Raw genomic sequence first — 10,310 nt, 5'->3', positions numbered from 1 at the left:
CCAAGTTCTGAGCCTGGCAGTTGGCAATAATCCGAACTCGTACCCTGGTACGGAGAGCATAGAAGTAATGAGTGCCGGTTAGGCTCCGGGGGTATCAAATTCAACAAGGCACCTTTAGTAGGTAGATTAGGTATCGACGACAATATCGAGAAAGATCATAGAAACGAAAAAAATTTTAAAAATGAAAAAAAAAGATGAAGTAAATAACAAAATTAAGAGAATAGTCAGTAGGGCCACTCCAATCATTGCGGGCTACTGCTAGGCAATCTTGAGTTCAAATCGATCCAATATTTAGATGATAACTGATGTGGTGGGAAGATTCGCCCGCTTGCCTCCAGAAACAGCCTTCTCAATCCACTTGCTCATATCGGCGTTGTTGATGCCGCAGCCCGCTCGAAATCAAACGAAAAAACAAAACCCAAAACACTAGCTCATCCACGCGAACATGCCCAGCCACAATAACTACCAGTGTATCTGAAGGGAGGAGAATCCCTTGTTACTTACGGAGTAGCCGAGTAGTAACTCCGCGCAACCCGTTGCTGCACCATATCTTAACTCTTTCCATCCCGATCCTCCAGGCCTCCTAATCGTCATAATACTGCTCCTCCCTCACAGGACGAGCAGTCGCAAACCCAGCCCGCTCAACAGGGGCATATTCGCGACGCGGACGTGGTTCATCGTCCACGTACACACTTACCTCACGCCCGCCAGGCCTGTTACTCTGCATACGTTGCAGTGGCTGGCGGGAAGGTTCCCCATATCGCGACGGTGGGGGCCGAACGCTGGGCATCCTCACCATATCTTCCCTGGGCAAGGGATCCTCGAAATAGGTCGCATGCCGAGGAGGAGGTGCGTAGTCGGCGAGTCCTTGTTCGTCAACCTCACGGGCATAGATGGGCCGCTCACGAACGACTTCGCGAGGATATTCCGGCGCTGGTGCCCGTCGATAAGTTAGAGGCGGGGGCGGCATGTTTTGGGAGTAGCGGCGGTCACGGTAAGGGTCCTCCATTACAGAGCTAGCACGAATGCCACCGGTTGGCATGCGGGAAGGACCTTCGTTATATGACTCCATCCTCGCGAATCTTCCTGATGGAGTAGACAACGGTTGGAGCCTGGGGGCTGGGGTGGCTATTTGTTCGATGTATCGATTGCCATCAGCGTCGACTACTACGCGTCGCTGAGGTGGGGCCATGACACGGGGCTCCGGCTCTATCTCCGGATAAGATTCACGGAGCCTTGATGGTGGGGGAGGCGAGACGTCCCCAGATATATATCTTCTACCGTACGGTTGTGCTGGCTCCTCATAATATCTAACCCTTTCTTGCGGGGCTGGACGGTCGGTTACGGCATAGGAAGTAGCTCGTATCAGTCGGGGTTGGTAGTCAGTTGGCGACTCTATATAGTCATGCACATACTCAGGCTGTCTAGCATTGTGCAAGCTTGCAACACGACGTAGATTTTGGTCATCGCGAGGTGGTTTCGTGTAAGCAATTCTGGATGTAGACCGCGGGATACTCAAATCGATAGGGTGTCCCATATCATAGCCTCTATCTGTATGTTCCTCGTATACTCTTCTTTGTCCACTCTCCCGCCGATTGTCCACAGGGGAATATCGCGGGGAGGAAATATCAACATATACAGGTCCCTCGTGGTGTGGTCGCTGTTTTGATGAGCTAGCAAGTGGGAGATCGGACAATACCGGAGGAGAAACTGGCTCGGGCTTGATATAGGGTTGATCGGGTGAGTCTGCCACCCTTGCTTCATTGGCAACGCGAGGTCTATTCTCCTGAGTACGTCGCCGTTTTCGGGGGTTTAAAAGGGGCGGAGCAGTTTCAGGGCTTGTACGTGCAGATCCGTGCACGTTGGTCACCTTATCGACAGGGCGTGTGTGCCGCTGTTGCCGACTTTGGGGAAGTGACGGCACCTTTGAAACAGCAAGCGGAGAGACTCTCGAGGGCTGTGGGGCAGCTGGAGAAGTGATATGATTTCTGACGACCCTAATGTCATGACCTGGTGGTGTAACACGCCTCGCATCCTGACCACGATCTACCGGCCTGCCATAACTCCTCCGCCTATAGTGTATACCTGGTACTGGTTCCTGAATGTAATCTCCCTCTTCCTCTCTCCGTCTCAAAGGGATATCTGGACCGGGTGGGGAGTATTCTGGCTCATCGTACATATCAGGCTGCTCCCGGCCATGGTATCGGCTGGGGCTGGGGCGACGAGGAGTAAGGTTTTCTGGGCTCCTCGAAGGCCCATGCTTGTCCGCAACATTATACAATGGTTCCTGCATCTCCACATCCATCATATCGCGATCACCGGAATCACTATTGCGATCCTCAACACGCTGCCGGACTACATGACCTTCATAAGGAATCTCGTTGTCTTCTACTGGTCGGACCGGATTTTGTCGGGCGGCGGTGGATAGCTGCTGAGTTCGGTCACCGGTTTGAGGAGAATCGGGGGCTTTGCTCGAGTAGAACGAGTTGTCCTCGAGAGAATCACTGGCTGCGGTGTCTGCATTAGCCCCATCCAGATCAGTTGTTGAAATAGGTTTAACAAGTAGCAATGCCTCTCTCAAGACTTCTGAAACGTCGAAGTCAGGCTTCGCTTCTTGGAGACACGTCTTTAGTCTGTACTCAATCTTCCTCTGCTCAATCCGGTCACGCAATGTACGCTCAACCCGCTGCCGTTGGAGTTGTAATTCAGCTCTAATCAGATCGTCAGATTTGGTAAGGAAGATAGGATCAATTTCAGATGCTGGTTTTTGAGTAGCTAGATGGCCACTGGGACCGCTGTGACTGGAGGTAGCAGCGGCCTGTGAAGCAGCTGGAGCAGCCCCAGCCGGAGCCGCCGCCGCAGCAGAACCATTTGCCAATGCCAATGTGTTAGGCTGCATGCTGGAAGGAATGGGATGCGTTTTTATCCGCGGAGCCTCCAGCGGCTCTGCAGGCATTGAATGGACAATAGGGAGCGGAGGTGTTTGCACAGAGCGGGTGGTAACCTTGCGAACAACATGCTGGGGAACCTTTAACCTTGGATGATTTCCAGAGAATATCTGGTCATGTAGATTCACAATTTTCTCGTACTCTATCATCTCCTTCAGATCTGGTTGATTGCCGCGATGGCCATTGACTGGGCCCATCACACTGTCGGCTACGGACATGGCGATAGTGGCACTCAGACGATGTTGATGTGGGTGTCTCAAGGCAAGTCCTAGTTAGAACGACGACAGCAACCTTCCCACAACACGCATTCCACTTTCCTGTGTAGTGCGAAGCAGGCAAGATTGCTGTGAGAGAATGGCTATGGCCTGTGATGAGCAACAGCAGTTCAAACTCCACCCCGTGGGCACAGAGCAAGAAACAGCAAGAAACAACCCTGGAGGTGTTTGGAGGTCTGCATCCACCTCGCTTACGCGGAGTTTTCGCTGCTGCAGGCGATTCCGCGGCCAGCCAATCAGGAGCAAGGCTGGGCACGCTAAGCCGAAAACGATCATCCCGAGACTGGTATCGGAACATCATTTTATCCGAGCATCAATCGATGGTGAACATCTCTTCTTGACAGGAGCATGAACGTTGCTCACTCATACAGATAAATATTAGTGTTTTTTGCGGCTCTAGGCGGGGCACTTTATAGACAGGGGCTTTGTTGCATCCCGAGCATCCAGTGTTGAACTGTGTTGAGATTCCAATCTACCCATCCTCCTTATCCTTGGGACGGCTTGTGTATCTTGTTTATACAAACTAGAACACGGGTTATTCGTCAGGTTTTCTAAACTATAGGGCCTGTGGCGATGATGGGATTCCAAGAGGAAGACCTCGAGAATAGCACAAGGCCTGAGCCTAGCCTACCAGCTCATGACTTACGGCCTGTATTCTTTTTCGATATTGATAACTGTGTATGTGTAATATATTTAAGCTGATGGCTTAAATAGAAATACCACTGGCCATATCTTATCATTTTATATTACGGTTGGGCTGGTTGATTGACTAACGTTATACACATATGTTCGCCCCCTACACAGCTTTACTCGAGAAGTAAGACCGCACCCCTGAGCGAATATGTCTATGTACCTGAACAGCTATGCTAAGAACTAGCTAGGCAATAGAATTCACGACTTAATGCAACAACTTATCAGTATGTATTTCATGCATGCTTTTTATCATTGCATCAATATGATCATCTCAACATTAACCCCGCTCATCCTTATTTTTTTTAACCCCCCCTTCTCAAAAAATCAGACAACTTCTTCGCCAAACACCTCTCCCTTGACTCCCAAGACGCCACAATGCTTCACCAAAAATACTACAAGGAATACGGCCTAGCCATCGAAGGCCTAACCCGACACCACAGGATCAACCCTCTCGAATTCAACAGACAAGTCGACGACGCTCTCCCTCTCGACTCTATCCTAAAACCGGATCCGCAGCTCCGCTCCTTCCTGCAGGACTTCGACACGACCAAGGTGAAGCTGTGGCTGTTCACGAATGCATACTCCACCCACGCGAAGAGGGTGGTGAAGCTGCTGGGCGTGGATGATTTGTTTGAAGGCCTCACGTTCTGCGATTACGCGGCGCTGAAGTTGGTATGTAAACCTGACATGGCCATGTTTGAGAAGGCAGAGAGAGATGCGGGCGCGACGGTGGCCGGGGGTTGTTTTTTCGTTGGTGAGTTTTTTTTTTTTTTTTTTTTTTTTTTTTTTTTTTTTTTTCATAAATGAAATTTAAGAGATACTACCATCCATATTGCCATCTTTTTTGTTTGCCTAAAACACACGAGGCATACCGTCCTGACTCCTTTATTTCTAATTTGTTGTTCTCCTATTTGTGGTGGCGCCAGACGATTCCGCTCTGAACTGCAGAAATGCTCAAGACCGCGGTTGGGAGACGATACATTATGTGGAGCCACATATTCTTCCACCAGAGGTGCCAGCATCGAAGTATCAGATTCGACGTCTCGAGGAGCTTCGGGATCTATTCCCGCAGTTCTTTAAGTCGGCAAGCTCAACGATCTAGACGAATATTTACGTATCGGGGCGTTTTCGATTTTAGAGGACCTGGTTTCCTCTTTTTCGTTTCCGTTGAGTTGTTTTTTCTTAGAATTATGCAGTTGGGCCTGAGTACCAAGGTACGAATACATGCAGTGTTTTGGATTCATATTAGCGGTATCTCCTCGTCTGGGGGCGAGGCACAATTAGCGCATTACCATTAGTGTATTAACTAGACTGTTAGTTCAGAAGTACCAACCAATAATTTCTCATACTAAAATATATGCAATTCTATTTGCTGGTACAGATCCACTATCTCATATTTTCTTCTCAACATATTGCTGCTTCATCATTCAGCTTCAAGAATCCATCTTTCTTCTCACCCCACACTCTGCAGAACCATGGCATTCAAAGGTATTTCCAGTTCTCTAATACTTCTTGAAATAATATCTGCTAATTATTTATTAGACAGTACAAAAAAGAGTGAGAAACAAAAACAATCTCCAAGTGAAATTATAGCAGATATTCCACCTCTGAAAGATGTCAAATTTAATTCTATGAAAGCTCTTCATCGCCTGCCAGCTGTCAATCTACCTAATAATATTGATCCACAGAGTCCATATGCTCTATTCTCTCTCTATATCTCAGAGGCAGATATTCAGAATATTACAAGCTCCACCAATGCCTATGCAGAGATACAGATCTCAAGGAATCCAGCTCTCAATCCTTGAGATTGGCAGCCAACTACTTCTGCAGAAATAAAGGTATTTCTTGGGCAGATTATCTATATGAGAATACATAAATCTCCAACAGTTGGAGATTATTGGAATAAGAATGATGCTCAGGGACCACTACATCCATCAAGATTTCACATGGGACAGTATAGATTTGAGCAGATTAAGAGATATATCCACATATTCAACTCTTACAGATTGGAATCTTCCTTCATTCAGAAGCTAGAGCCTCTGTACTCAAATTTTCATACAGTCTGTCAGAGATACTACATCTCTGGTTCCAATCTCTCCATTGATGAGATGATGATTCGATTCTTTGATTGATCAAGATACACAGTCAAGATGCCTCAGAAACCAATTAAGCAGGGATATAAGATCTTTGGACTAGGAGAACAGGGCTATCTTTGGACCTTTTCCATGTCCAATGATAATCTCCGCATAAGTACAATGTTCCGAACTCCAGGATTAACCAAAACTGGATCTCTTGTGGTGGAATTGATTGAACAGCTGCCAGTATTCTTGCAGAGCACCGAGCAGCAGAGCACCGAGCAGCAGAGCACCGAGCAGCAGAGCATCAATCAGCAGAGCACCGAGCAGCAGAGCACCGAGCAGCAGAGCATCAATCAGCAGAGCACCGAGCAGCAGAGCACTGAGCAGCAGAGCACCGAGCAGCAGAGCATCAATCAGCAGAGCATCAATCAGCAGAGCACCGAGCAGCAGAGCACCGAGCAGCAGAGCACCGAGCAGCAGAGCATCAATCAGCAGAGCACTGAGCAGCAGAGCACTGAGCAGCAGAGCACCGAGCAGCATATGGAGTTGAATAACAGTAAAGAGGTAGCTGGCTACTCAATTTATATGGACAACTACTTCACCTCTGTTGCTCTATTCCACTATCTTTGAAAGCAAGGAATTGGAGCTTGTGGAACCACCCGTCCTGCCAATCTACCACCTCTTTTACAAGAATTAAAGAACTCTGGATTATCTGCTCATATTCCCTTCAATACTCTGTGTATTATCCCTCAAAATGAAGTTCTCTGTCTTGCATGGAAAGATAATAATGTGGTTTTACTACTATCTACAGTTCATAAGCCAGACAGCTTCATTGAATGTATCTGGAAATGTCCTGGGATCAATTCCACCAATGGCTCACAGATTCGACGGCTATTTGGTGATAAATTTGAACAATCTATGGAGATTCCTACCATCATTGATGACTACAATCATTATATGAATGGGATTGACCTAGCAAATCAGTATAGAGCTTCCTATGAGACTCATATGCCCACCAATTGCATCTGGTTGTCAATTCTATACTGGATTATTGATCATGCTATTGTCAATGCTTATATCCTTCATCGACTGGCTACTACTGGCACTACTGGCACTACTGGCACTACTGGCACTACTGGCACTACTGGCACTACTGGCACTACTGGCACTACTGATACTACTATATCTCATCTTGAATTCCGTCGGCAGCTCTATCTTCAACTCCTGGAATTCTCAAATCCTCTACCTACTACTCGATCAAATTCAGATCTAAATCACCATCAAATTCCTCTGTCAGAACCTTGAGCTTGTGCCTGGTGTCAGTACAAAAGAAAGAGAACAGAGCAGAAACAAGGTAGAGCTCCGAGATCAAGATATGGTTGTGCTGCATGTAACAATATTCCTCTCTGTTTGAAAAGTCAGTGTTGGCAGGAGTTTCATTCCAATGATTAATTAGGATTAGATCAGATAGATTACATAAATTACACTAAAACACACCAATACAGCAGATCTCTCATATCATCCAGTAGTTTTTATGTATTTAATACACTAAGGTACGCGCTAAAAAATTGCGCTAATTGTGCCTCGCCCCCAGACGAGGAGATAGATGGATTTAAGGGGATTCAATTTGTTCATTGCACATGATAACTTCTAAAACGACTGAATGGTTGAGTATATGGTTGTGATGGTGATGTAGATAGCAGCGATCGGCAGGAGGATGTCAAGACGATATATGAATGGGCATATATACTAATAACAGGAAATTATGTATACGCCCCCGGAAATAAACGGGAGTAGCGCCCTCCCTCAAGTGTAGGGAAAAAAATGTTCGGAATATTATAAACAACAGGCCGCAGACCTAAAGTGTTACCATGTCATCAAAGAGAATGAAGGAGAAAATAAGAGTGAAAGATATAAAGTCCAATCGAGCCAATGATCTATTGCTTAGAAACTTCAGTATTCGGAGCCGCCAGAGGCCTAGGGTTCCCAAAAGCATCGCACGGACTAAAGCGCCATGCTCCCGAATATCGCCATTGTAGAACGTATTTTGATAAGTACTTGATTGGCGGCGGGACCGGGGGGAAAAGTCGAGATTCCCCATCTATCTTGAACGTGGAATCCATACAGCCGAGCATAAAGGGTGCATCTCTGTATTAATAGGGTAAGCGTGGAAATAGTCACCGAACAGGGTAGGGAAGAAGAAGAAGAAGAAGAAGAAAAAGAGGCCCATACTGGAATACATCCATATTCTTCGTGGCGTTCTTCCCAGTTTGGCTCCACCACGCCTCCAACTTTTTCGAATCGTACTTCGCAAGATCGAGGAGCGTCGGGATTTCCCCGACCAGATGCTTATGAAGCGCCGGAACCAAATTATCCAAAACCTCCTGTAAGCTCTTGCCATCGTACGACTTGGCATCTGTCTCGAAAATATATTCGCGGAACTTCTCGAGACCATCCTCAAAGTCCTTGTGCTCTTGAATGTTCTGGTCCATGATGTCTTCGACTCCCGTCAACTTTGCGAGGCCTGGGAACGAGATCTCCTCCTCCACATCGTGGTGGGATTTGATGTTCTTGTATAAAGCGCGGTTGTAAATCAGGAAATCGCTCGCGTCGACAGTGTCCGGTTTTACGGCGAGACATTGGTTGTACGAAGAGTTGAAGCCACGGATGATCACGTTATGCAGGTGGGCCATGTTCTGTGCAGCCGTGATGGCGAAATGGCCGAGGGGGATATCGGAGCGTTCCTTATATCCAGTTTCCGAGATCAGGCTCATGGGTGTATCCGCCCATATTTTTGACATTTTTGGGTCGCCTGGCAAATGAGTTTCAATAATCAATAACTGGGGGTGAATAAAACAAAAAATAAAAATTTGATATCCAAAGGGACAGCAAAAGCGATATGCACAGAGATGGGAATGAAGCTTGGGCAGCCCTGTATTCGAGAGTGGGACTTCGAATAGACAACACTTCTTTCCAAAGAGAAAGCTGCCTTGATTTATATTTCATGGCAAAGTTATTTTCACGGCAACACGACTTCTCCAACCCAACCGGAGATCTGTGGGGTAAGCAGTCGATACCGGTACGATTTTGTGTGTCTGGATTTCGCATGCGTCGGAGCTCACGTACAAATTCCACCGATCGCTCTTGACGCCACAAAAGCATTATTTGACGGCCCAATTGCTAGGAAGGTGTTTTGCTGCTGTTGCATGTATGGCCCTAATCCTTGCGAGGAACGGCTGGTTGGATTCGGCGTTCTGGAGGAAGCAAACCGGATATGTTTGGGTGCGGGAAAACGTGGCGGAGTCGGAGTAGGCGCATTCATTGGGAGAACACCATTCTTTCTTGCAAGACTGCATGGCTGAAAATGGACAGAAAGGGCTCGAGAGGAAAGCTTCATTTGTTTGGTTTCTTCGATTCACGGCCTTGGGGTGGGCGGCAGATGAATGTGAGATCGAGGCGTGAGACGACAATGTTGTGAATGGAAAACCGGAGATTCGACTCTTTCGTCTTTGCCGGCAATGGTTTTGGCGAACATCTGATTGAAAGCTGTGCTCTGGGTTTCTTCTTTCGTGTTGCTAATACGAGAATTTAGTGGAACGTCAGCCACAGCGCACCAAAACCGCCGACATGCCGATGGAAGAGTTAGCACGCGGGATCTTAGCATGCAGGTTGTGCATCATTTATTTTATGATGTTGTTTCTCATCTGCACAACTTTGAGCTTTCTCCATATGCATCCCTAAGTTTCATCGGGAGGAAATATGTATGAATTTCTCTTAATGACGTCTCCACGCTTTTGTTCTGCCAAGTTGCCAACATCTCCGGGTGCTGCTCTGGTTTGTAGAATGTCGGTCATTTTTGACCTCTTAGGGTCCTGCTTCCCCCAACCGTGCTACTAACCCTTGAAGTCCTTAGGGGATCTGCAGCACTCACTGCTGATTGATATTAGGGGCAAGTTTCTGGGTGTTTTGGGATGAAGGGGGATGTAACTCCCTGCAATCTGTTACCTGGATATGATACAAGCTAGAGGGTTTTCTAGCAGGTGGTGTCCATCATCTTGTGTTACTTTACTTTTGTAAGCATCTCGTCCGACCGAAGTGTGTGGGATGGGTCAAGTGATCCTCAAAAAGAAGGAAATATACTAATGTCAGATGTTTTGTGACCGTCAATGGAATAAACCAGCGCTGTCTGGAGGGACCTTCCACTATCCGTCACCATGTGTTTCGGGATGCTGCGTGAGCTGACACAAATCCAAATGCAGCGAGACAGACATTTTTAACCTGACGGATGGCTCTAGAATCTTTGGTTGTTCCTCAAT

At 47.1% G+C, this 10,310-nt stretch overlaps 4 protein-coding genes across 4 annotated transcripts; 2 read left to right on the top strand and 2 right to left on the bottom strand.

Moving 5' to 3' along the window:
• Positions 1-144: 144 nt before the first annotated feature.
• On the bottom strand, positions 145-3,166 carry HCBG_06174 (uncharacterized protein; the record flags this gene model as incomplete). The annotated part of the gene is made up of 1 exon (XM_045433223.1): positions 145-3,166. One exon carries the CDS (start codon positions 3,164-3,166, stop codon positions 584-586), a length of 2,583 nt encoding a protein of 860 aa, XP_045286391.1.
• An 842-nt stretch (positions 3,167-4,008) lies between these two features.
• Positions 4,009-5,018, top strand: HCBG_06173 (uncharacterized protein; the record flags this gene model as incomplete). The annotated part of the gene is made up of 4 exons (XM_045433222.1): positions 4,009-4,040; positions 4,112-4,140; positions 4,245-4,670; positions 4,843-5,018. The coding sequence occupies 4 exons, from the start codon at positions 4,009-4,011 to the stop codon at positions 5,016-5,018; spliced, it is 663 nt and encodes a 220-aa protein (XP_045286390.1).
• Positions 5,019-5,391: 373 nt separating this feature from the next.
• On the top strand, positions 5,392-5,721 carry HCBG_06172 (uncharacterized protein; the record flags this gene model as incomplete). The annotated part of the gene is made up of 2 exons (XM_045433221.1): positions 5,392-5,404; positions 5,459-5,721. 2 exons carry the CDS (start codon positions 5,392-5,394, stop codon positions 5,719-5,721), a joined length of 276 nt encoding a protein of 91 aa, XP_045286389.1.
• A 2,177-nt stretch (positions 5,722-7,898) lies between these two features.
• Positions 7,899-9,532, bottom strand: HCBG_06171 (hemerythrin HHE cation binding domain-containing protein; the record flags this gene model as incomplete). Its single annotated transcript, XM_045433220.1, has 2 exons — positions 7,899-8,142; positions 8,227-9,532. The coding sequence occupies 2 exons, from the start codon at positions 8,793-8,795 to the stop codon at positions 7,932-7,934; spliced, it is 780 nt and encodes a 259-aa protein (XP_045286388.1).
• Positions 9,533-10,310: the final 778 nt, after the last annotated feature.

The sequence above is a fragment of the Histoplasma capsulatum genome (genome assembly GCF_000150115.1).
Source record: "Histoplasma capsulatum G186AR genomic scaffold supercont2.8, whole genome shotgun sequence".
Classification (NCBI taxonomy): domain Eukaryota; kingdom Fungi; phylum Ascomycota; class Eurotiomycetes; order Onygenales; family Ajellomycetaceae; genus Histoplasma; species Histoplasma capsulatum.
Note: the sequence above shows the minus strand (reverse complement) of the source record. Positions and strands in the feature narration are given on the sequence as shown.